This window comes from Mesoplodon bidens (genome assembly GCF_964165515.1).
Source record: "Mesoplodon bidens genome assembly, chromosome: 9".
In the NCBI taxonomy this organism is placed as follows: Eukaryota; Metazoa; Chordata; class Mammalia; order Artiodactyla; family Ziphiidae; genus Mesoplodon; species Mesoplodon bidens.
Window position 1 is genome coordinate 8974853 of NC_138166.1, and position 27253 is coordinate 9002105.

Genomic DNA, 27253 nt, shown 5'->3' on the forward strand with positions numbered 1-27253 from the left:
ACATCAGGGGGATCTCTCCCACAGAGTCATCTTCACAACAGCATGACAGTGAGAACGAGGAACAGCAGTTGTATATATTATGATCTTAATCTTGTTTTAAAAAAGTATGTGTTGGTACTTCCCTGGCAGTTCAGTAGTTAAGACTCCACACTTCCAATGCAGGGGGCATGGGTTCAGTCCCTGGTCAGGGAACTACATGCCACATGGTGCAGCCAAAATTAATAAAAATAAATAAATAAAAAAGGTATGTGTCACAGACAAATGGACAAAAACTAGAAAGACACATTTCAAAATATTGTTTGTTATCTTTGGATGCTAGGAGTATGGGTTATTTTTATTTTCGTTTATGTTTTTAAAATTTTATATAATGAGTGTATAATTCTTCTGTAATCAGAAAGCAATTTATATCAAAGGAAAGAAGGAAATTCAGTCCTCTTCTTCACACAGTAGGCTTGCAGTCACATACCTAAAGAAAGTGCTGCTGAAGTAAGCTGAAAGTGAGCATCTACTGAGAACTTCTGCTCCAGGACATGGTCCTTTTAACTTATTGAAAAGCCAAGACACTGGGTGATACTTGGCCTAAAGGTATCTTGTTAGATGATTTCAAAGACTTCCTGGTAAAGCTCAGGAAAACATCTGTGGAATTCCTCTTCCTCCCACTCCTTAGTCAGTGACTGGAAGAAAAAGTTGCTGATCAGAAGATCCAAAATGTTCTATGAGAGACTGTGGTGAGCTCAGTGAGTCCAGGAGGGTTTATAATAACTACCATTTAAGTAACACTTATTGTGTACCAGATACTCTTTTAGGCAATTTTCATATACTGGTCTGTATGATCCTCACAACCACCTATTGAGAGGTTTTTTTTTTTTTTTTTTTTACAAATGAGAAAAATGAGGCCCAGAGCAGTTAAGTAATGTGTTCAAGGTCATCTAGCTCATAAATAGTGGAGCCAGGATAAGAATCCAGGCAGTCTAGTTCCAATGTAGTCATTAAACTACACTACCTCTTAAGAAGATCAGCTTGCATTACTGTGCTTAAAAGGACACAAAAGACCTTTCTTTTTTTTTGAATTTTATTTAATTAATTTTTTATACAGCAGGTTATTATTAGTTATCCATTTTATACATATGTCAATCCCAATCTCCCAATTCATCATACCGCCACCACCACCATCCCCCAGCCACTTTCCCCCCTCGGTGTCCATACGTTTGTTCTCTATATCTGTGTCTCAATTTCTGCCCTGCAGACTGGTTCATCTGTACCATTTTTCTAGGTTCCACATATATATGTTAATATATGATATTTGTTTTTCTCTTTCTGACTTACTTCACTCTGTATTACAGTCTCTAGATCCATCCACGTCTCTACAAATGACCCAATTTCATTCCTTTTTATGGCTGAGTAATATTCCATTGTATATATGTACCACATCTTCTTTATCCATTTGTCTGTCAGTGGGCATTTAGGTTACTTCCATGACCTGGCTATTGTAAATAGTGCTGCAGTGAACACTGGGATACATGTGTCTTTAAAAGGACACAAAAGACCTTTTGCCACTGGACTCTGAGGGAAACCTGCTGCCTTGTTCCTTCACTTTTGGATCCAGATGCTAATGCTACTGTGTTAGTCAGGGTTCCCCAGAGAAAGAGATCCAATAGGAGATAGATGGATGGATGGATGGATGGATAGATAGATTGGTAGATATATAGGTAGATAGATAGAAACATACATACATACATACATACGTAGATACATAGAGTTATTATAAGGAATTGGCTCATACAACAATAGAGACTAAGAAGTCCCAAGATCTGCAGTTGGTAATCTGGAGGCTCAGATGAGCTGAAGGTATTGTTCCAGTCTGAGTCCAAGTCTGAAGGTAGGAAAAGACCAGTGTTCTAGCTTGAAGACAGTCAGGCAAAGAGAGTGTATTTTCCCTTTCTCAGCCTTTTTGTTCTATTCAGGTCCTCAACAGATTGGATGATACCCCCACACTGGGGAGGGCAATCTGCTTTACTTAGTCTACTGACTTAAATATTGATCTCATCCAGAAACACCCTCACAGACAAACCTAGAAAAATGTTTATCCAAAACACTGGGCACCCCATGGCCCATTCAAGTTGACACACTAAAATTAACATCACAGCTTCCTTGAAGACTCTGGACATTGACTTTTCCTAAGACTCATGGTTGATGCTCTTTTTGCTCTTGCCTGCTTTGTCCTGGCTGATCATCTGAGCTTGCCTGGCCACATTTTTTTTTTTCCAGATTAGCATCTTTGAGACCATTGATCCTATCTGGCACCACTAACTCTCTGAATCACACACAACTGAAAAGAAAGCCCTAAGACCTTATTGTTGACTCACATTTTCAAGTTAAAACAGAAACTCTCTAGCCTTAAAGTTTTAATTCTAAATATTTAATTAAGGAACTTTAGTGTCTTAAAGTTAAATTATGAAATTGGTAGGGTAAAAATTCCATTTTTAATATTTTATTGAAGTATAGTTAATTTACAATGTGTTAATTTCTGCTATACAGCAAAGTGATTCAGTTATACATATATATTCTTTTTCATACTCTTTTCCATTATGGTTTATCACAGGATATTGAATATAATAGTTCCCTGTGCTCTACAGTAGGACCTTGTTTATCCATCCTATATATACTAGTTTGCGTCTGCTAATCCCAAACTCACGATCAAAAATTCAATTTTTAATGCATATGTATGAGTATTATTTAACCTGTGTAGCCTGATTTCATTATTTAAATTGTATAACTTCATTTTTATTATTTAACTTGTGTACCTTTGTGAGAAATCATGTTTTTTCAGCACTGTGAGCGTTCTCACAGAGTACATGTGATTATACCATGTTGTGAAAGGGCTTAGCTCATAACTGACTCCTCACACGTAAAGACATACTATAAAATGGCTGGAGGTGGGAACAGTAGAAGAAGAGACAGGCTATTCTAAGGAGCTTGGACTTCTATAGACCGAGGTAGCCCCAGGAGATAAGGAAATGGAGACTCGGGTCTCTTGATCAATTTTCTCCAGATTACAAATTGATCAGGCAAGAACACAGATGTGCAAACTCTTAATCCAGTACTCCTTCTGATTAACACTCTTCAACAATAACATCTAGTTCAAATGTTCCATTCCAGCTTCCAGAGTTCTTCAAACCTAGTCACTCCAGCCAGAAAGACATCCAACTTCTTCAATACTCAGTGGACCTCTCTGCTCTTTGTCTGACCATCTTACGTTTCCCTGCCTCTTTCTCTTTTCATCTAATCAAGCCTTAACTATTCCTCAGGTTCCAATGACTCCAGCCCTATTCTGCTACCTTCCTTCTCTTTCCCTTACAGGTCTATAAGTATTTTAGCCTATAACTTTCCTATAATCTGTGCATATCTTATTTCCCCCAAGGAGATGATCTTATACTCTTTTTTTTAACTTCTTACTGTGTTGGATAACTATTAGGGGGTGAATGAATTAAATTTAGGAGTAAGACAAAGTCTGGGAAAGAGTACAGAATTTGGCTGAAGACAAGATTGAAAATGATTCCAAGCTGAAAGTAAAGCACAAGCAAAGGCAAAGCAGTGGAAGCACTGGGCTTAAATGAAGTGGCAAGATCACCCTTGAGATGAATAAGAAAACTTAGTAGGTAAAGAGGGAAGGAAAACTAATGGAAGACCCATAAGGCAAAAGTTACGTATTTCATATTGTACTGCCATGGATTCTTGAATAAGTTTTCCATAAATATTCCCAGAGAAAAGTCCAGGGGAGATGAATTAACATTATAAATCTGGAGAACAGAGGAGGGGGAAAGAATGCTGGGCTTGGAGTCAGCAGAGCTGGGTTTGAGTCTGGCACTGCCTCTTTCTCACTTACAACAAAAGGTAACTCAACCTCTCTGATGCTTTATAGATGTTTTCTCATCTATCAAATGGATATAATAATGCTTATTTTAGGAGTTTCTTGAGAAAACAAGTAGAGTAATGTATATAAAAGTGATTAGTTAGCACAATATCTGGCATGTGCTTTGAGAACCAGTTTTCCTGTTACTGTTCTTCTGGGCACATTGTGAGCCCACAGAAAAATAAAGATTCAAGGCCTTGAACGATCATTCTAGTCCATCCCTCACATTGTAAACATAAAGAAAAGGTATTTAGAGACGTTGTGTGATTTGAGAACAGGTTCCTTATCTGTTCCTCACTGTGCATCCCCAGTGCTGGACATAGTGTCATACACAGAGTGGGTGCTCTGTACGTGCTGAATGAATGAAAGTGTTCCTGAGTCACATCGTCGATGACAGAGCCAAGGATAGAGACCATTTCTCTCGTTGTGACTCACAGCTCCAGGGATGGAAACAGTTGTTTTTCACAACATTTCTAAATTCCTCCCCTTTATCTCAGCCCTAGTCTATTACCCTAACACTAGCCTCTCCAATAATGGCTTCCCCAAAACAAGCGAAAACCTTTTTCTGTCTTGCTTTCTTGGAAACATGCTCATGACAAGATTTCTGGAACAAGGGGAAAAAATGAGAGCAGTAATCAGCCACAGCTGAGTGGTTCCTTGCAATGCAGCCAAAAACTGGGTGCTATCAACCAGTAAGATTGTATACAGAAAAGTGGGGGCAGGGAGACTTCTGAGAAAAGCTTTTTAGTTTTGTCCTGGCATGAAACACTTAGTTCTCTACACAGTTTATTTTAGAATATCCAAAGAGTTGCTTGGCTAATATTTCATGACTCAAGTATTCCTGCCAGAATCCTTTGGGGTAACCAACTATTAGTTGTCCTTTCTCTTCACTGAAAGAATGGTGATATAAGCCTGAAATTAAAGATTCCTCTCTAGGAGGAAAAAGCAAACTATTTTACCACGTTAAAATAACGGGTTTCACCACATCTGGTATCTGTGCATTTTCTGTATAGGATTCTTACAAAACTTGGGATCTAATCTCTTGTTGTTCCGTTTTGAGGTGATTTGGGCTTCAGTTTGGGCACCAACTGGAGCCCTGCCACTCTGCTATATTCTGGTTTAAGTTCCCATTGATTTAGGAACTTGGGGAAGTTGGCCACACCAGTGGTGTTCCAGTCTCAAGTCCCAGCAGACTGCTAATGGGGGAGAAACCTTGGTGATCACAGGGAAATTCTCTCCATATGCCTCATGTGTCTCAACCCATCAGCACAACAGGACAGAGCTGTCTGTGTGGGAAATGAGCTATCAGTGAACCATACAAAATGAAGACGAAAGTGCTGTACATCAGGGTCTAGCTCAGATCCCTCCTAGCCACTCCAAAGTGGTAAAAAGAAGGAAGAGACTTACCTCAGTGAGGATGGCATCTTACCAAGCTCCCACTTTCCACTTCTTAACAACAGTGTCTTTGAATCAGTTAGCTCAACAGCACAGAAAAGAGGTATATATAGGGCCAGACCCTCTATGACAGCTAGAAATATCCATCTTAGGTAGACATGGCCCACATTGTGTTCCTGTACCATTTCCAGCTGTTTCTCTCATTCTAACCAGCACTGCAACCAGTGACTAATGTGTAATGTGATGACTTTAGTCATATCCATATATCCTTCATGACTTCTTGGTGACCTCAGAGAAGCCTGGCTTAGCAAGTAGAATGAATTGTTGGAGAGAAAGACAAAGATTTCTCCCAAAACATTATGGAATATTATGTTTTATTCCATTCAAATGTGCCACAAGCTTCAATAGCAACACTTCCCAGGATCTGTGTTAACAGGGCTTGACAGGCTTTCAAATATTGTGTCCTCTGTGGCGACAGGAAGAGAGGTCTAATTATTATCCCTGCCAATCTCTCTCTTTGGATGATGCTGTACTTCCCAGTCTATATATTCTTCATGGCCACCCCCTCCTCTATGTTCACTAATGCACTTCTCCCAGGTAGCCCTGGAAGAAGCTTCAGATAGAGCTGTCTCTTTCTGTTACATCTCAGAGCACCAACGACCAGAGCCCTCACTTTGCATTTTGCATCTTCTGCCTTATATGCACATGTCTAATATCTAAACAGCATCTTATCCCTCATGTCCTTTACAGTACAGCACCGTGCTTAGTGCAAAGTATGATGCAACAACCACTTGTTAGTAGACCAAGTAGTTGTCAAACAAGTTGTTTGTAGAATGTAAATTTGTAGTTCCAAAGTGTGGGGGGGGGGGGCATAGTCAATACGGTCATTTGTTAAAGATTGCCATATATATCTAAAAACACTGAACAGGGCTTCCCTGGTGGCGCAGTGGTTGAGAGTCCGCCTGCCGATGCAGGGGACACGGGTTCGTGCCCCGATCTGGGAAGATCCCACATGCCGCGGAGCGGCTGGGCCCTTGAGCCACGGCCGCTGAGCCTGCGCGTCCGGAGCCTGTGCTCCGCAACGGGAGAGGCCACAACAGTGAGAGGCCCGTGTATCACAAAAAAAAAAAAAAAAAAAAAAAAAAAAAAAGAACCCCAAAACACTGAACAGCCAAACATGAAAAAAAACCTTTCATTTTCCAATGTGAGTAAGGAACTAGAACACAAGATTATTAAAGCTTGCAGATGCCAGGAAGGCAAACATGCGTGCCAACTCTGCATGTACTCACCGCGCAATGACTCAGAGCTGCGATCTGCAGAAGCAGGCTGACCCTTCCTAAACTTTACCGTTCTTGTCTAGAGTATACTATGTTATTCTCTTCCTCACCCACTGGCCAAATTAGTTATAGTTTCCCCTGTATTATAACGGAGCTTTATCTCCTTTTTTTTAAAGATTTTTTTTATGTGGACCATTTTTAAAGTCTTTATTGAATTTGTTACAATATTGCTTCTGTTTTTTATGTTTTGGTTTTTTTGGCTGTGAGGCATGTGGGATCTTAGCTACCCGACCAGGGATCAAATCCTCACCCCCTACACTGGAAGGCGAAGTATTAACCACTAGACCACCAGGGAAGTCCCTATCTCTTTTTTAACCAAGAGAATCACAACTAGAATACTTTATTTTTACAACACAGTGATCCATAGAGCTACTTGGTTTGTCTAGATTTATTGAGCTAGATGGTGGCTTTACAGCTACAATCCTAACTACAGGCTTCAACCAGGTCCAGAGACCTAAGTAGAGTTTTATGATCAGTTCATGAAATTCTGTGTGTAAGTCATTTCCTATGATAGGGAACAGAGGAGAAACTAAAATAAGTATGTTTTTTCAGAAAGCATTAAAATTTTTTTCAAACCTTTTCTCCAGAGGGGTAAATATGATCTTAGTGCCCTGAGACTCATCATTTTGTCTTCTGATTCTTCAAGATCTAAAAATTGTTTCCAGATGTTTTATTTTTTACTACTTAATGTAATAAACATCCTTATACATTTTGGCTACAAAGAGATTGCCTTAATCTATGGATGTTAAACGATGGGTGTTTGTTATATTTCTTTATATTTTATTTTCAATATGGCTAGTATAAAGTTATAGTCAAACTAATAATAACAACCATTTAAACTTCCATGAGTCCTGTCTACAAGAAACGTAAAAAGATGTTAATAACTTCTTCTTATTTTTTTTCCCAACACGGGTTGAAGTGCGATTCAAACAGGACACAAAGCATTCCTTTAACAAAGGGAAACTCAGGCACAAGAACTGACCCAGAAAAGCAGAAATTGCGCTGTGACTTTTCTGATTCATGGCTGCTTTTCCACTAGAACCCCTCCTTATTGATGACACTTAAGACCACATAACATTTTTTTCAGATACGAAATGCAGCAATAATTTTTTACCATACACAGTATATATAGCACTTTATAGTTTTACAGATGATAGTCTAGTGGTTAAGAGCCTGGTCTTCAGAATTAGGTGGATCAAGGTTCTAATCTTGACCCCGACATTTTCTATGTGACCTTAGGCAAGTTACTTCCTCTGTCTTAGCATCATTTTCAGTGGTGTGTGGAGCCAGCTTATACTATCTTGCAAGAGCAGATTGTTAAAATGTTAGGAGCTATGGAAGCCAGTTGTTAAACACAGCTAGTTAAAAGATTAAATCATATAAACTTAAATAAACTATATTAACAAGTGTAGTGAATACCCAAACTCATGACCTTCTAATTATTTTACCACATGTTACCATTATCTATGCTCTTGAAGATATGTATGTTTATTATATCTGTATGGTGACCGTATTACATAAGGCACATTTCTTCCTATCTCTCTGTTCAGTGACCTCTTGTTGTTAGCTTGAAATAGGCCATGGTGAGAGTTTTTACACCATGGAAGTCAACAACCACTGTAACTCCGGGATTTGCATGTTCCTATCCAGTTGTTAGATGTTTACCAACTGACCAGTGTTCAGTTTCCACATCTCAAAAATGGGAATAGTGATACTGACCTCATGTAGTTATTTATAAATATTAAATGAGACAATAAATGTAAAACACTTTCTTCAACACCTAGCTCATAGCCAATACCCAACAAATGGTAGCAGTTATTATTACCATCCATTAAAATACAGAATAAGGGAAAATGTAATCAAATAAATATTAACTGAATGATAATTTTGAATTTGGCTGTTACCAATTTATTTTGGTACAGAACCTGTTCATTCACAACTGGTTTAGCTGGTCACATAACTCTTATTGTTCCGTTTACCTCCTGCTGATAAAGTACCGGATCTGTACCTCCACTCCCAGCTGTGCTCCAAGGACCAGACTTCCACTTTCAATTAGTTCTTGTCATTGACAACCAGGAATATCACAGGAACCTCAAATTCAGCTTTTCCAAAATAACATTCATTATTCTTTTCCCCCAATCTTACTCCTTCTTTAGTTATCTTGGTTAGTCATCATACAGAAACACAAAATCCTAAAGCTGAAAAATATCTCAGAGATCATCTAACTAACCTAGCCATTCTACAGAAGAGAGAACTGAAGCAGAAAAAGCAAGTAAATGTCCAGGGTTGCACAAGTGCTTAGTGGTATAGCAAGGACTAGATCCCGGGTCTCTTAACTTCAGTTTGGGGCTCCTTTCACCATCCCACTGCTTTCTGCTGTATGAGAGAGAGAGTGAGAGAGATTGCTCTGCTTATGCAGTCTCTGTTCCATTTGGCTAATACATTCATCCCTGGATGTGCCTCCGTGGCTTTCTCCCACCTCCACCACAAAGCCCAGGGGTGAATAAGTAAGACCTTCCATGATCTTTGCCTCTCTGAAAGGGGAGGTTGGAATTTATGTAGCCTAGAGAGAACTGAAATGTCCTTAGAATCTTCCAGTTTGCAGTTTACACAGTGTACCTTTAAGATTCATGGGTCCCAGAGAGATTTAATAGTACAGGAACTACTGATAAACCATTATTACTATATTGAGTGTTCCAATCATTTGAACATTTCTGGGATGCTGTCCCTTTTCATTGCTGTTGACTTGTGTAGTAACTGAAAAATAATTGATGAAAACATACTTTCACTTTAGTATTTTGTAGTTTCCTAGGCTCTTTTCTCCCTGTAAATTGAAAGAAATGTCAGACCCAACTCTTACCAAGAAAAGATCATCAGACCTTGCTGTAGCAAGTTGCCAACTTCTCAGATACCTAACAAGCCTCCTGAGCGTCCACCTGAAGAACCTGGCTAGCCATACCCTGAAATTGGCTGCAGTTTCATTCATTCATTCATGAAACATTGATCAAAGTCCTACTATGTGCCAGGTATTTATTATGCACTGAGGATACAGATACAGGTAAATAAGGCACCATCCTGACCATCAAGGAGCTCACAGTGGGGCGGAGAGCAGACAAATTAAGCAGACCATCAAATACATAGAGGATGCTTAGTGGAGGTGGAATGAAGGGATCTTAACCCAGCTTGGGTTAGGGGAAAGGAGGGGTCAGCGAGGGGTTCCTAGAGAAGGTTGTGACTGAGCAGAGCCTCAAAGGGTATGTGAAAGTTAACCTGGTGAATGGAAGAAAGGGAGAGTATGCCGGTGTTTAGTCAGAGGGCAAAAAGTGAGCCTAGTGGAAGTACTTAGGCTGGAAATGAAGAGTACGGGAACAGAGAGGCAGAAACTGTTGTAAGCTCTCTTGCTCTCTGGTTTAACTGAAATCTTAAATCTGAACATGTAAATCTGTACCTTGGCCCAAACTCCCCACTCTTCATCTGGCTCCTTTTCCCACTTCATGTTCAGAGTTACTGGTTTCTGGGCATTTGGGTTTCAACCAGAGATTGGCTTCAGCCTAGCCTTCCTTCCCAGCATAGCTGTGGTTATTCCATGCTTAGCTTCCTACATAATGGTATAACCCACTGCTAAACACAATTGGAGATACATGCATCTCTAGGAAAAGTGGCTACCCAAAGGCAATATCAACATGAGAACCCTTGGAGTTACACACAAACAGAGCAGAGGGTAAAGGAAAAGCATAACCAGGAATCACTGCCCTCCTAATTGGCACTTTCTCATGTACGTGTAAGATAGACTTATCCTTTCCATTAAAACTCTTAATCCTACCCGTATTTTCTTCTTTGAGATTTTGAAAGAAACAAGACCATATGTTAGAGAGCTCTGATATGAACATGGAACTAATATGGATCTCTTTGGAGCATTTTAGCTGATGTATTTTTATCCACTTATTCATTCATTTGGGGATATGTGAGAAAGACTTAAAGGAGGTGAGAAAGCCATACAGGTAGCTGCAGAAAGAGTGTTCCCGGCAAGGAAAACAGCCAGTGCAAAAAAACCCGAAGGCAAGAGCTTGTGTGTTGAAAGAACATCAAGGAAGCCAGTGTGGCTGGAGCAGAGTTGGCAAGAGGAAGAGTAGTAGGAAGTGATGTCAGAGAGACAATGAGGGAAGGAGGCAGATTATATGGGATCCTGAAGGTCCTTCCAAGGCTTTTGTTTTATTGAGTAAATAGGAAGGCTTGCCAGGTATTTGAACTGAGGCAGACCGTTGACTTGGGTTTTCAAAAGACCATTCTAGATGCTACTGTGTTGCGAGGAAACTTAGAGGTTGAAGTGAAAGCACAGAGACCCGTTAGGATCCCAATAATCTGGGCAAGAGATGATGGTGACCTGGACCTGGGTAGTAACTGTGACAGTGGTGAGGGGTGGTCAGATGCTGGAGGGATTCTGAAGTGATAGTCAACTGGACCTCCCGACAGAGTGCCTGTGGAGTGAGAGAGAGAAAGTCAAGAATATTGTAATAGTTGGCTAGGTCTGCTGGAACTAAGTACCACAACCTGGTGGCTGAAACAACAGAATTTTGTTGTCTAACAGTTCTGGAGGCCAAAAGGTCCAAGATCACAGTGTTAGCAGGGTTGGTTCCTTCAATGTGAGGGAAGGATATGGTTCAGGCCTCTCTCATTGGTTTGTAGATGGCTATCTTCATGTTTACATGGCGCTCTCCAGTATGCATGTGTCCCTGTCCAAATTTCCCCTTTTTATGAGGACATCAGTCACATTGGATTAGGGCCCACCCTAATGATCTCATCTTAACTGATTACATCTGTAATGACCTTATTGCCAAACAAGGTCACATTCTAAGATACCAGGGGTTAGGAATTCAACATATTAATTTGGAGCGGATACAATTCAGTCTGTAACAAAGGACTCCAAGACTTTTGGCCTAAGCAGCTGTAAACATGGAGCTGTCATTAACTGAGATAGGAAAGGCCGAAGGTGGAGCAAGGAGTTACATTTTCGAGCAGGGATTTTTTTTTTTTTTTTTTTAAGATTTAAGAGTCTAGGGACTTCATTCGTGGTCCAATGGTAAAGAATCCACCTTGCAATTCAGGGGACGCAGGTTTGATCCCTGGTCAGGGAAGTTAGATCCCACGTGCCGTGGGGCAACTAAGCCCATGTGCCACAACTGCTGAGCTTGCGTGCCTCAACTAGAGCCCTCGTGCTGCAACTAAGACCCGATGCAGCCAAAAATAAATAAAATAAATGAATAAATTTTTTAAAAGATATGAGTCTAAAATTCGAGAGAGAACTCTGGGTTGAAGATATATATTATCTATCATATATATGTGTCTGTGTATGTATACATAATATGTGTATATGTATATATATGTACATGCATGTATACATATATTACTTCTCTCTATATATAACATATATAAGTACTCCTATATACATATATACTCCTATAAACACATATACATGCACATGTATATATGCATATATAAACGTACTCCTATGTGCATACATTACATATATATGTATGTGTATATACGTATGTGAGCATATATTCGTGTGTGTATATTATGCATATACATATGTAATGATTTTATATATACACTATATATTTTTTTATATATATACATATATGAGTGTTGTTGGGTTTTTTCGTCATAATTTTAGATTTATGGAAAATTTGCAAAGATAATACAGAGATTTCCCACATACCTCTTACCCAGCTTCTCCTGATGTTAACATCTAAAATAACCGTGGTACATTTGTCAAAACTAAAAAATTAACATTGTTACAGTGCTATTAACTAAACTACAAATTCTATTCCTGTTTCACCAGTTTTTCTAAAATGTCTTTTTTCCTGTTCTAGAATCTAGTCCAGGATACCATACTACATTTAAAAATTTCTAATTGACATGTGTTGAATTTTTGACATCAGATGGTACAAAACTAGATACAGTCCAGGATTTATATATGATATAAAGCAAGGATTAGCATTCTCTGAGGCCTGTATATTAAAGATTTCTATGATTATGAGGGCTGGTTGGCTGCACCATATTTCCTTCCCTTCCATTTTTAAGTCGCTGTCCATTGCCATACTCTGTAGCCCCAGTTAAAGAACAGGAAATAAAACCATATATCCTACTTTTGAAACGCTAGTGACCTCTGGTCTGAAGACATGCATGGCACAGACCAGTGTCCTCTAAAGAAAGAGGGAAAGTCAAACTGACCACAAGCCAGAGCTGACAGGTCACGTGAGAATGATGGGTTTGTCTGGATATTCACTACTCAGTCTTCTGCTCTCATTGGAACTGCAGATCTTGGCTTTGTAGAGCCCATGGCAACAGTTTTCAGCTAGGGTGCTTCTGTAATTCTCACTACCCACTTTCAATAGGGCACAGCCTTGTTGTCATAAAAGGACCCGAGACACCCACATGAACAGATTCGTTGGTATTGTAGAGTGTCTCTGGGGGAGCATCTCAGACAGGAAGTGGAAAGTTGGACCTTACATTCTGGTCAGGAACCTGTCCTCTGAGCCTTCTCCCAGTGATGGCTGTGTTCCTGATGCTGAGTGCTGCAGCAGAGGTTGCTGGAAGCAGGTGGCTAATTCTGTATGGGTTTCCGGGCTTGTCTGAAGGAGGGGTCCCTGAGGACAGGAGGCTGATGGTTCCTCTCTCACCACGGTTTGTCTAGTCAGGGATTCAGTTCCCTGGCTCCAGCTCTGGTGATAGTATACTGAAATTCCACACCTTTGCCTTACTCTTTTCTGCTAACTCTGCTCATAGCAGTTCACACACTTCCTTTGACTGGCTAGGAAGGCAGAAAAGAAGGAAGCCACTGCCGAAAAAGGTCAACCTGAGCCCTACAGAGAACAGAAAATGAGTATAGATAAAGGAAAATTGTTCTGCTGCTGGAAGGCAGTTGAGAATGAGGACATTATTACTGGACTATCTCTATTGTACCTAGATGCTGTTAATACCTTTTTCACACTGTTGTTGATGGTAATTGTTGGTCTTCCATCTCTACTTTGCTGTGATAACTCTTTATTGGAGTTCTTTTTCTTGATTTAATGTAAGAACGCCTTTGGGTTTCCACTCCAACTTTTTTTTTTTTCTTTTGTACACAGAGGAGTTTCTTCCTATTTCTTCTTTATTAGAACCTGTCTTCCCAAAGTCTCCTGCTTACTGATCCAGTGGTCTTCCCTTTCTCTGTAGATGTCTTGTGGCAAGAAGGAAAGGCCTCCGGAGCGGTGTACAGTAGTGAGAAGGAGCTCACTGACCTCCTTGTGAAGGCGAGTGAGTGCCCAGTACTTGAAGGGAGTGTGTGGCCCTGCCACTTTAGATTACCGCATTTTTTCCTCCTTATTTTTGTAATTAAAAAAAATTACTTAATGAAAGTTTATTGTTAAAATAAAACTAAAGAGGTTTAGAAAGTGTCTCTTTACCCAGACATAGGCGAATATGCGTAATATTGTCAAAGACATCTTCAATCTGTAAAAAAGTAAAATGTTACTTATGTTTCCAGGCTTCATAGACGCCCTGTGTAGAAGGCAGATTTAGATATCTTGTCTTAATGACAAGATATGTTTTGTTGGATCAGAAGAGACAAAGGATGGAAACTGGGTCATAATTTCCTGTACTACCTGAGTCTCAAATCACATGATCTGAGAATGAGCAGTGGTCTCAATTATAATTCAAATAATTCTCATTTTTTGTTGACTTTAAAATTGCCTTTAGCTTTTTCCATTTCTAATCAAATTTATTTTTTAAACCCCACTTTGTCATATAAAATTGGCATTGGACTGCTGGTCTCTAAGGTCTTTGTGTTTGATCATTGTAACTATGAAACTGCCCATACCTTACTAAATATTGTAGGTTTTGCTCAGCTGTATCTTGACATGATACCCGACCTTACTTCTATGCTTAAGAATCTTTCAGTGGCTTCCCATTATCTACAGGACAAAACTCAAGCTGCTTATGCAGCAGGAAATACAAGTCCCTTCGTGAGCCAGCTCCCGTCTATTTTTTTTCAACCATTCCTGTTATTTTCCCACATGCACACTAACTACTGCCTTTCTCTTTACAGAGTATACCTTGCTCCTATGTTGTTTTCCTTTCCCTCCTGTTCTTAATGATGAATTCCTATTCATGTCTCAAGGTTCCACTCAACAGATAACCTCCAGACCACTCAGGATGTTTGTTATTCCCTCTTTAAGGCTCCTTACCCTCATGTACAGATGTACATCTGGTATCGCACTTAAAATAGTTGTTCCAGACACTCTACTAAGTGGTTCACATGCGTTATCTTATTTACTTATGGCTAGAACCCCATCAGGTAGGTACTATGATTATCCCCTTTAGCATATGTGGAAACTGAGCCTTAGAGAGGTTATTTGACCTAAGAATACACAGCTAGAAGTGATAGGTAAAGCTAAGATTTCAAACTGGGTCTGTTTGGTGTTTTAGTCTGTGCTTTTAACCACATTTATACTTCCTCTCTTACCACATTGTAAAATAATTTTTATGCCTGTCTGTCTCCTCCACTATATTTTGATCTTCTTTAGATTAGGGAACATATCTTACCAATTTTCCAGTTTCTACTGTTGTGTCTCATACCTAGAAACTTTTGTTTGTTGCGTGATTCTTTTTTTTTTTTTTTTTTTTGCGGTACGCAGGCCTCTCACTGCTGTGGCCTCTCCCGCCGCGGAGCACAGGCCCCGGACTCGCAGGCCCAGTGGCCATGGCTCACGGGCCCAGCCGCTCCGCGGCATGCGGGCTCCTCCCGGACCGGGGCACGAACCCGCGTCCCCTGCATCGGCAGGCGGACTCTCAACCACTGCGCCACCAGGAAAGTCCACGTGATTCTTTTTTTTATATGAGTGTTTGTTGTTGTAGGTGATATTTAAAGCCATGATCTAGGTAACATCACCAAGTGCGTGATGAGAAGAAAAGGAGACCAAGAACTGAACCTTGGGGCTCTCTATGATTAAGAGATTAAGGGGTTCGAGAGAAGAGGTGACTGAGGCACCTTTAGAAACATTGTCAGAAATAAGAGAAAGAGCCAGAGCTATAGCACAATATCGTTTATGAGGATTAAAACCCACACACAGAACCACAATATAAGAATGCAAGAATACATTGATATATATATTAATATATTCCTTTTTGTTGCTAGAGAAAGACTTTTATGTTTTGCTCATTTTTTGAATTGAAGTATGGTTGAATTACAATATTGTGTTAGTTTCAGATGTACAGCATAGTGACTCAGTTTTTTTGCAGATTATATTCCATTATAGGTTATTATAAGATATTGGGTATAATTCCCTGTGCTATACAGTAAATCCTTGTTGCTTATCTATTTTATGTATAGTAGTTTGTATCTGTTAATCCCATACTCCTAATTTGTCCCTCCCCCTCCCGTTCCCCTTTTGTAACCATAAATTTGTTTTCTATGTCTGTGACTCTGTTTCTCTTTTGTATATACATTTGTTCGTATTATTTTTTAGATTCATATCATATGTCATATCATATAGACTTGTCTTTCACTGTCTGACTTATTTCACTAAGCATAATATTCTCTAGGTCCATCCACATTGCTGCAAATGACAATATTTCCTTTTTTATGGCTGAGTAATATTCCATTGTGTATGTGTGTGTGTATTTGTGTGTGTGTGATATATATGTGTGTAAATATATATATACACACACACAACAGATGATTGGCTTAAGAAAATGTGATATATATATGTGTGTGTATGTATATATATATATATATGTATATATGTATATCTCATCTGTTGATGGGCACTTGGGTTGCTTCTGTGTCTTGACTATTAAATAGTGCCGCTATGATCATTGGGGTACAAGTATCTTTTCAAATGAAAGTTTTAAGAATATATTCGTATATGGGACCACATAAAACAAATTAGAGGGTTTGCTTGTGTAGAGAAAGGGGAACATGAGTGGGAAATGTAGATAAAAGGGAATAAATAAAACAAGAGATCAGCCTTGCATGGACTGATGATGAAAGTGTGCCATGAATTGAGGAGTGTGATTAAATCTGTTACTGGTACCTGAGTTCCAAAATAAGGAAAATAAAATAAATCTAGTATGAAATAAAACAGAAATCCCTGGTTATGTTTCTTCCCTTGAGTACTTTTCCTCTCCTGAAAAATACTGCAGAGAACACACAATATTTTTAAACCTCTCTTCTTATTTTCTTTTATTGAAAGTAGTCACCAGTGATGGATTCTAAATGTTTGATTAAAATAGTTGAAAAGAGGGAAGTTTAATGAAACCGGCTTGCTATGGAAGTGTATATAAGGTGACTTAAATACTTACTGCTAATTTCTGAGAAGGGAAGAGTACTCATCAGCATAGAAGCCCACTCTAGGTTTGAATGTTGTTCTCCTACCTCTCCTGTACTGCACTTTAATAATAGTGTTGCTATGAAAATAAATTATGTGGGTAAATATAGGGAGTAAGTCTGTGGAGCCACAGCATTAGCTTTCTTGCAGAAATCACATCCACATGAGTTTTCTAAATCATAATCATTAGGATTGACACAGCCAATTTAGGAAACTAACGATGATATCAACAAAAGCCAAACATACACGTACTTCACACCCAGCCCATTTGATTCCTATGTGTATACTCAACAGAAATACATTCTGTGTTCACCAAAGGACATGTATATAGCACTTTGTGCACTTTTCTGTATATTACACTTACCCTCAAAAAAGTCATTAGGGAATGCCTTTGCTCAGTATGTCCCAGCTGTCAGTGCCAGCAAAACAGGAAGCAGATTTAATTCGGTTTCTTGGGTGTTAAGGATTGCTTTGTGGTCAGTCACAGGCATGCTCAAAGCAACAAATTCAGGTACATGGTAGAATACAAGCATGTGAAGAGCTATGAGAAACCTTCACAACTTCCTCTCTTGGGCCTTAGTTTTTTCCTTGAGAAAGGCTTTCCATCAAAGTATTCAGTACCCCAACTAAAAGCTAAATAAGAATCACATCCTCAACAGTTGTACCAGTCAGCTTCCTTGAGTCACAATGACCCAACGTAAACTAGCGTAGGTAAAAAGGGAATTGGTGGTATCTCTAACTGAAAGTCCAGCCAAGCAAACATATACCATCTCTCCTTCTCCAATACAGCATCTCTCCCTCTTGAAGGTCAGCCTCTTTGTGATGATTTTATTCTTTCCCACTGCAGACAAATTTCCTCCATGTTCCTGAGCAAGAGAACCACAAACCAGCCTAGACGTACACATTCCAGGCCCTGGAACCTCAGAAAAAACTGAATTTATTTTTCCCAATGTTGAGCACCTAAAAGAGTTCTGAATAGTTCTGCTAAGGTCATGCTCTTCCTGGAAAAATCATAGCCACTGCACATGGAATTTAGGAATGTCTAGGCCTGGGCCAAATGATAGCGGCCCTTGGAAAAATACTAATAGTAATCTAATAATAATAGCTAATGGTGGCTAAGCATTTGCTATATGAAGCCATCATTCTAAGACTCTTTTATGTATCAAATAATTTCATTCACACAACACACTTAGGAAGTTACTAGTATTTTCCCCATTTCATAGATAAGGAAAGTGAGGTATACAGAAAGCTTAAGTAACCTGCCCCTGTCCCATACCTAGTAAATAGCAAACTCAAGATTAAAATGCAGGTGCCCCAGAACCAATGCTTCCAATTACTGTAGTGTGTTGCTTTCAAGGTGCCACGACTGACAGCTCCCCAGAACCACAAGGGAAGGGAGAGGAGTGGTTCCTTGAAGCAGAGTATGAGATGCAAAGGAAAACTACCAACATCTCATACAGTGGTTCATTAGTTTCACTCATTTAACTAAACATTAATCCAAAAATTCAACAAATACCTGACAAACGTCTACCATGAGTTAGGTCACACATCATTCCTTAGAGCATAGAAAAAGATGGATCCATTCACTGTCGCCAAATGTCTCCCAGATTATAGATGACAAAGGAGCACAGGAAAGAGTACCTTCTTTACGTGATAAAACCATTTTGTCTCCAGAGTCTTTCCAAATTGTATTTAAACATGGTTTTTAAAAAATTATTTTATGGCATAAGGTTAGATTTTATAACTTTGAGTAAGTAGCAAATATAAAAGCAAACAAATTAAATTTGTTCAACGGATTCAGCCAGAATCATTTTGTTAAATGAATGTAGATTTTTTTTTCTTCTGAAACTACTATAATGAAAATGTTGCACTCAGGCTCTGAAGAAATTTTTTTAGAGAAATATACTAATAGGTTTTCTTTTTTTATCACCAACTGTGTCAGGCACTTAACTTACATTATCTCCAATATTCCCCAGTTTGAAAGAGATTTTTTAATTAATTTGAAAAATATTTTAACATTGGCGCCCTGTTGGGATAAGAATGCTGTCATTCAACAGATATTTATTAAATGCCTGTGTATGGTTTAACTTTGCCTGGTAATCAAAGAAATACAAATTGAAAATATAAAATATCATATTCAATGTCAAATTGGCAAAATTTTTTTATATATAATATATTTATGAAGAGAACAAACTATTTTACATTTATTGTAAGTGTAAACTGACAATCTTTGTAGGGTATGTATGGCCTTAAAAATAACTATATCCTCTGACCATTTCACTTCTAAAAATTTGTACCAAAAAATTGCATAGACATATGCAAAGATATGGCTACAATAATTTTCCTCACAGGTTATTTATGATAGCAAAAACAATGGTAGGCCAAAAAAAAAGAATTGTAGGCCAATAATGAATGCTTAAATACATATTGGTATTTTGATACAATGAAATACTATATAGCTATTAAAAGTAAGTTACAGGGGGCTTCCCTGGTGGCGCAGTGGTTGAGAGTCCGCTTGCCGATGCAGGGGACACGGGTTCGTGCCCCGGTCCGGGAAGATCCCACATGCCGCAGAGCGGCTGGGCCCGTGAGCCATGGCCGCTGGGCCTGCGCATCCAGAGCCTGTGCTCTGCAACGGGAGAGGCCACAACAGTGAGAGGCCTGCGTACCGCAAAAAAAAAAAAAAAAAAAAAGTCAGTTACAGGAAAAATATTTAATGGAATAAAGAGATATTCACTTTATAAAACATTAAATGAAAGATATGTGTACTATATAATCCATTTCAGTTTTTTAAAAGTCTAGACAGGCATAGAATAAAGACCCTGAATTCTAGTAGTGTTTATTATTTCTGGTGATGAATTTTCAGGTAATTAAAATTTTTTTCCCCTGTTTTTTTTTTTTAATTAATTAATTAATTTATTTATTTATTTTTGGCTGTGTTGGGACTTTGTTGCATACGGGCTTTCTCTAGTTGGGGCGAGCAGGGGCCACTCTTCATTGTGGTGCGCAGGCTTCTCATTGCGGTGGCTTCTCTTGTTGCAGAGCAGGGGCTCTAGGCACGCAGGCTTCCGTAGTTGTGGCACGTGGGCTCAGTAGTTGTGGCTCGCGGGGTCTAGAGCGCAGGCTCAGTAGTTGTGGCGCACGGGCTTAGTTGCTCCGCAGCATCTGGGATCTTCCTGGACAAGGGCTTGAACCCGTGTCCCCTGCAATGGCAGGCGGATTCTTAACCACTGAACCACCAGGGAAGTCCCTTTTTCTCCTTTTTTTCTTGTATTTTTCTGCATTTAGCATGTAATAAGAAAAAAAGCAGGTTTTTTAAAAGTGAAAAAAGAAAACTCAAAGTGGCAAGTATATGAGTCGAAATTTGCAGAGGATAGTGAGAGCTCAGTGGAGCAGCCCTCTCCCAGTTCAGGCCACGTGTGAGCGGAGGCTTTTTCAAGGAGGAGAAACTGGGCATAGGCATCACCTCAACCCCATCCAAGAGGATGACATGCAGGGGAACGTGCAAGTACTGGTCCTCATTAGGAAATCGGTCCTATTACTTCGGGCACCCTACCGTGTTTATCCCATCCCATAAGAATGCAGAATATTTCTAAAACCTATGTAATTGATTTTCACTTTTCTTTGTAGTTCTCCATCATCCACTTATTTATTTTCTCTAACACATATGGTTCACATTCTTTCACAATGCTGTATACATCTCTCCTTTTTCGGGCAGCTGTGACTGCCTGAACATTTAGCCCTTAACATAATTCACTTCTGTTCATCCAGAGCTTCCAAAAGACAGAGATGCTATGTGACTCGTCATTGTGCCCCGTATGCAGCAGGCACTCAGTAAAGACCAGTGTAAAGCATTTAGTTGTACGCTTCTATTCTCAACTTTTTGTTTTCTTAGGGCCTTTTTCCTTGATCAGACACACTCACACATGACTTCATAGTGCAGAATTCCAAACATAAAAAGAAACTACATTTTACTTTCCAAGGGAAGAACCTGAAACCCCTGTGAATAGTCAACCTTCCTTCTTTGAAACCAGTTTATACTGTCGTAGCAACGCGAGTAGGTCTGGAAGGGTGAGACTATTCTCACGCCCAGAGCTAGGGAGGTAGATGGAGCCTCCTCAAAAGACTTATTTAATAAGTCCCTCAGAAGCAGTAACATCCAAGATTCACTGATTCTCTGAAGTTACAACAGCAGCCATTATCAAGATAGCTGTGGTTCATAATGAGCCCGTTTCTTACAAAGTTTCAAATGGTACAGTTTCCAGTGCCGGACACCTAGGGCTAAATCTCTCAAGTAATTAGATTATTATTATTTTTTTTTTTTTTTTTTTTTTTCTTTTTGCGGTACGCGGGCCTCTCACTCTTGTGGCCTCTCCCGTTGCGGAGCACAGGCTCCGGATGCGCAGGCCCAGCGGCCATGGCTCACGGGCCCAGCCGCTCCGCGGCATATGGGATCCTCCCAGACCGGGGCACGAACCCGTATCCCCTGCATCGGCAGGCGGACTCTCAACCACTGTGCCACCAGGGAGGCCCCCTAGTAATTAGATTATTAAATGAACAAATGCAAATGGAAGACGGATGAACAAAAAAAAAAAAAACCTAACATTATTTTGCATAAGGATGTGAAATACTAAATGTCACTGTGGTTTGAGACTTACAAATTAAGGGTCAGTTAGGAAAAGAAATCTATTCTTTAGAAATTCAGACCAAACTCAAATACCTACTGAGGCAGGCAGGCAATGCAGGGAATTGGTAACAGTCCCAGAGTCAGTGCATGTGTGGACGTTACTGAGTGGAGGAGAGGGCGGCATACTGAGGAGGGGGCTCCATCTCAAGGGGGTGAGGCTGACTCAGCTCCAGCCTGTTGTTGCCATGTGGGAAAGCAGGCCCAGTTTTGCTAGTTCTTCTGGTTTTTTAAGAGAAGCTTGAAGTCTAGATTTTTATTTGAAAACTCCAAAATTCCAACTGTTGGCTCAAAATTTAAAGACAGGCTGTGTCTATATGTTTTGCATGTATATCTAGCCAGAGGGTCATCAATTTGAAACCTCTAATTTTGACCTTAGTGTGTCTGAAAATATTTAACCTTAGGACATGTGTATGTGTGTTTGTGTGTCTGTGCATGTGTTATGTGTTTTTGCTACAATAGTTACCTGGTGGAAACTGAGAAGAACAAGGAGGTAAGTCACACTGTACAGACGGTTCTGAAGCGCTGAGGCAAGCTAGGCACGACTGTATGTAAAATAGATAACTAGTAAGGACCTACCGTATAGTACAGGGAGCTCTGCTCAGTACTCTGCAATGGGCTATATGAGAAAAGGATCTAAAAAGGAGCACATATATGTATATGTATAACTGATTCACTTTGCTGGACAGCAGAGACTAACACAACATTGTAAATCAACTAAACTCCAATAAAAATTAATTTTTAAAAAAGTACTGGAGCATGTATCTTTAGGGGAGAGATTGATCAGTTAGATGTGTCAAGCACATTATTTCTGAATTTGAAGGTATTCTTCCTTTGTGATTAGGCCGTCTGTGTTGGCTAATTGACATCCATGTGGAAGTCAGGCTCCCATCCTCCCACAGAGATGGGGAGATACTGATGCTCTCTCTCTTGATGATTACATATTAAAGGCCGGCTCCCAGGTCTTTGAGGAAGACATTCCTGGGTTGTAAAACTGGCAAGAAGCTTCTTAAGGGCTTTACATCTCCGCAGGAGCAGAGAAAGAATGTGCAACCACAAGTTTTCTAAAGTAAACGCTCTAAGAAAAGGGAGGTCAGGGGTCCAGAGTCAAGAAGAAGCCTGTCTGAAGTTTTGTCCATCTGGAGGGAACATTAAGCCCATCTTGGCCACAGAGTGATGGTAGATGTTGATGCTCAGCAAGCTATATCGCAGTAGATTGGATGTTAAACAAATGCAACTTCTAGCCATTTCAGCCCTAGCTTAACGTCCCCCCCCCCTCCCTTACATCCTCTCCACTGAGTGGTGTACCAGGAAACCATGATATACCAGTAGTAGTGCTATGTAAGATTTCTGTCTGTTCAAGAACTTGGAGGAGAAATCTGTTCTGTCCTTGTCTTCCTTCCAGGGAATCTACCTGCTTATAACTGTACCAGTACCATGTGCTTTCACCAGCCGTGCAGCCCTGGGATCCTTGGTCTTTTCATGTCTAACTGGGCATGATAAATACATACTGCACAGCATTTATATGAGCAGTAAATTTGATCTGTATGAAACAGTCAACATGGTGCCTGGCATATAGTAACAGTTCTCATTTGTGTTATTAGTCTCATAGAATGATGAACATTCTATGACACAAATATCAATAAAATACACAGAGAGGTGAAAGAAAAATTAAAAGAATCATGACTGAAATCAAACAAAACAGAGCAGAAGAAACTATCAAGGAGGTAGTAACTGCTTCCGAAGTGCCATGCCCTACCCTCCACAATTCCACTCTTTTCTGCCCAGTTTTCCTTAGTCTTGTTCCTTCAAACTTAAATATTTCCCCATATAGACCTCAAATCGTCATTTAGCCCAAGGATATAATGCAGTTTTTAAAATCATAATCTTTTTGGGCTTCCCTGGTGGTGTGGTTAAGAATCTGTCTGCCAGTGCAGGGGACACGGGTTTGATCCCTGGCCCGGGAAGATCCCACATGCCACAGAGCAACTAAGCCCGTGTGCCACAGCTACTGGGCCTGCACTCTAGAGCCCGCGTGCCACAACTACTGAAGCCTGTGTGCCACAACTACTGAAGCCCGTGTGCCTAGAGCCCGTGCTCTGCAACAAGAGAGACCACTGCAGTGAGAAGCCCGCGCCCTGCAACGAAGAGTAGCCTCCGCTCGCCGCAACTAGAGAAAGCCTGCGCACAACAACAAAGACCCAGCACAGCCAAAAATAAAAACAAATAAAAAATAAATAAATAAAATCATAATCTTTGTGTCTTTCCTTTCATGCATTTATCACTTGTAGCATCTTACCCAATACTATTTACTCTCTGAGAGCCCACGTGAGAGCAAACTGACTTTTCAGGAAGTTCTTTGCAAATTCTCCCCACAAAAGGTTTTTCTTTGTTTGTATCTTGGTATCAATTCTAAAAAGTTTTCAAGATTTGGACTCTGGTATTATAACTGTGCTCAGATTATCTACAGAGAAGTGTTCTGTCTGCTTCATCATCCAGTGAACTCTGCCTGTTAGTGGATGTGGCACTCCAGTGGAAGGAAGCCAAGAGCCTATAGTAGCGATCCTGGGGAAAATTTAAGCAGCTGTGGCCATGTAATTTAAAACCTCCAAAAAGTGTGCTGCGGTCCGTGCACAGCGTTAGTATAACATGAGGGCTGGATATAGCCCGTTCTCATTCTCTGGAGGACTTCTTCGCCTGCTGCAGGAAAGAGAAGGCTGAAAGACAAACCTGGGTGCAGCCGGAAAGGTCCAGATAGATGAGCTTGTGGCATCCATTCCCCAAGTTCAGGTACTGTAAACCTTTGTCTGTAAACTTTCTGCAATAAGCCAAACTAAGATTCTGTAAATTGTGGAAGTACCTGAAAAGACAGGGCGAGAGAAGAGAGGAAGGAAAGTGATTATACTTTCGTTGTTTTCTCACATCTTTGTTAAGCCACTATGACAAAGAGAAGTAAAACTGTAAATTAATCTTTTCTCCTTACAGATATTCAAGAGTTGAACTTTATTGTTAATACTCTTACTGTTAAGTAAAGGAGATTGCAGTAGCATATCAGATAATGCATAATCACATTTCAAATGAAAATAATTAAAGATTTGTCTAGATTTTTAAGAAAGCTGATTGGGATAAAGCTTTGGGGGTGGGGGAGGTTTGTGCATTCCTATTGTTTGGAAGTTAGTGTTTGAAAGCAGTTTCAGAGTTTGTGTTATTGTTGCATTTAGGTTTTATCTTTGGAGCACCAAAATAACATGCAAAATGTCTAGGAGGACAAACCCTTTGTAAACATTTAAGTGGCGATCAACTGTTACATGAGAGTTAGGATTTGGGGCAGAAAGGAGGCAAATTGAACATAACAGGCTCTTAAAATGGACATGGTAAGCAAATGGCTTGAAAAAAAAAGATTTTTTTTTGTAACAGTGCATGATTTTGTATGTAACAGTTTCATTATTATGGATAAAGAAAGACATTGATATACAGAGCTTAAAAATGGGTTAAGAACAGTCTACAAATGAGTGGGCAACATATGAGAGGAATAAAAACTACAATCAGAGGCTATCGATCTCACTGGAGTTGAAACAGATTAAATATGGCATTACCACCGTGACCAAAATGAGTGGACGATTTTCAAAGCCCTCCTAAGCCTGGCATTTTACAAAAGTGCAAGAATTCCCACTACTGCCTGCTCTTGCAATGGAATTAAAAACGTGCTTTTGGTTTGTGATCTGCAACAGTTTAACGGCAAATTAGAAAGCAAAAAGAATGAAAAGTAGGAAGAAAACTCCTCTCTGTGCCTCAAAAGCCCACAAATGACTAATAAAGTTTACCTTCACATAAATGGGAAATTAGATATGCAAGCTTTGACCATTAATCAGATTTATTTCCCAAATCTGAAAAAACACAACTATATGATATGATTCACATTCCATAGCAAATTATTTGACTCAGAACACACATTTCCCTCTGGTAATGGCTGTGTCCATGAGATTCAGGAGAACGGAGAGGGAAGCCTTCTGGATTCCCCAGTGGCTGGGTGGGCAGGGTTCTGAAGGAGAAAGGAGCACTAACATCCCAAAGAACGTCCCTTCTCCTGGGGCCCTTGAGTTAGCTAAGAGCATTGCCAAAGTTTTGGAAATGCTCCATCTTCTTCTCCCTGAAGCATACCCTTGTGATTCAGCTGAGTAAGTACAATTTTCTTGGGGGTTGTCATTCCTAACAACCCTTAACTCTCTAATTTGGAGAAAGGAATAGTGAGGCAGGCAGCATGACACAATGGAAAATACACAAGGGTTTGGAATCTGACGAAATTGGATTTGAATCCCAGTCCTGACACTTACTGCAACTTCTCCTAACCTCTCAGAGATTGTTTCTGCATCTGTTAAGTGGATATTTTAACATTATCTTTTTTTTTTTTAACCCTCACCAACTGTGGGGCCTCCAGCTTTCCTGAACCTCAGTTTACTCATCTGTAACATGGATGTAATCCTATCTGCTCTTTCCTCTTAGAGATGTGACAATTACGTAAGCACATAGATGTCATAGTATTATAATGAGGGTGATCTTTTTTTTTTTACATCTTTATTTGAGTATAATTGATTAACAATGGTGTGTTAGTTTCTGCTTTATAACAAAATGAATCAGTTATACATATACATATGTCCCCATATCCCCTCCCTCTTGCATCTCCCTCCCACCCTCCCTATCCCACCCCTCCAGGCGGTCACAAAGCACCGAGCTGATCTCATGAGGGTGATCTTTGATGATAAATATTAGCAGGGATATGGTAAAACCTTTAAATATATATATATATTGTTATTGTCACTACTACCTCAAATAATAATTACATATGAATTATTCTTATGGAGTTTGTACTATCTTCCTTCCATTGAATGGAATAAGTACTCACCTGACAAGAGTGGTGCATACAACTGATACTAAGAGTTTGGGGGGCCTCATATGCCATCTATACCCTCATTTTGGTCATGGTGGTAATACCATATGTAATCTGTCAACTCTAGCGAGATTGATAGCCTCTGGCATAGTTTCTGTTCCTCCCATGTGTTGCCCACTCATTTGAAGACTGTTCTTCCTAACCTATTTCTAAGCTCTGTATATCAGTCAATCTTTCTTTAGATATAATACTCAAACTGTTACTTATGAAATCATGCATATTCAAATATATTCAAATCTGGTCCAAGCCTATTGTTCAATTTCTTTAAGTGCATGTGGTCAGTTAACAAATACCAAAAATGAGAATTGAGCGAGGAGTTCTTAATAGATACCTATGGATACCTAATAGATACCTTTGTCAGCATAATGTTTTTTTTTTATTGGAGTATAGTTGCTTTGTGATGTTGTATTATCAACATAATGTTTTTGGACAGTAAGGGAAGAGTCTAGACCTTAAGGATATCAAAGACGTGATACGACTAAGTTCAGGATGATACGTCTCGCAGCATAAGGCAGAGCATATTGAAGGGAAGAGAGACCAAGAGTGAACCATCAGGATGCTGCACCAAATGAGGTGCTGAGAGTGCCACCTAGATTGTGGCAATGG

At 39.7% G+C, this 27253-nt stretch overlaps 2 protein-coding genes across 2 annotated transcripts in view; one reads left to right on the plus strand and one right to left on the minus strand.

The window, feature by feature from the left end:
• FBXL13 (F-box and leucine rich repeat protein 13) overlaps positions 1–27253 on the minus strand; it is a gene marked incomplete at both ends in the record, with an annotated part of 192162 nt that overhangs the window by 62416 nt on the left and 102493 nt on the right. The window contains 1 exon segment of the mRNA XM_081244099.1: positions 24430–24559. Within this exon segment, the coding sequence (XP_081100225.1) occupies positions 24430–24559 (130 nt within the window).
• Positions 24024–27253, plus strand: part of LRRC17 (leucine rich repeat containing 17) — a 32361-nt gene continuing 29131 nt past the window's right edge. The window contains exon 1 of the mRNA XM_081244107.1: positions 24024–24489. The gene's annotated coding sequence lies outside the window, so the exon portion shown is untranslated. The remainder of the gene's footprint in view (positions 24490–27253) is intronic.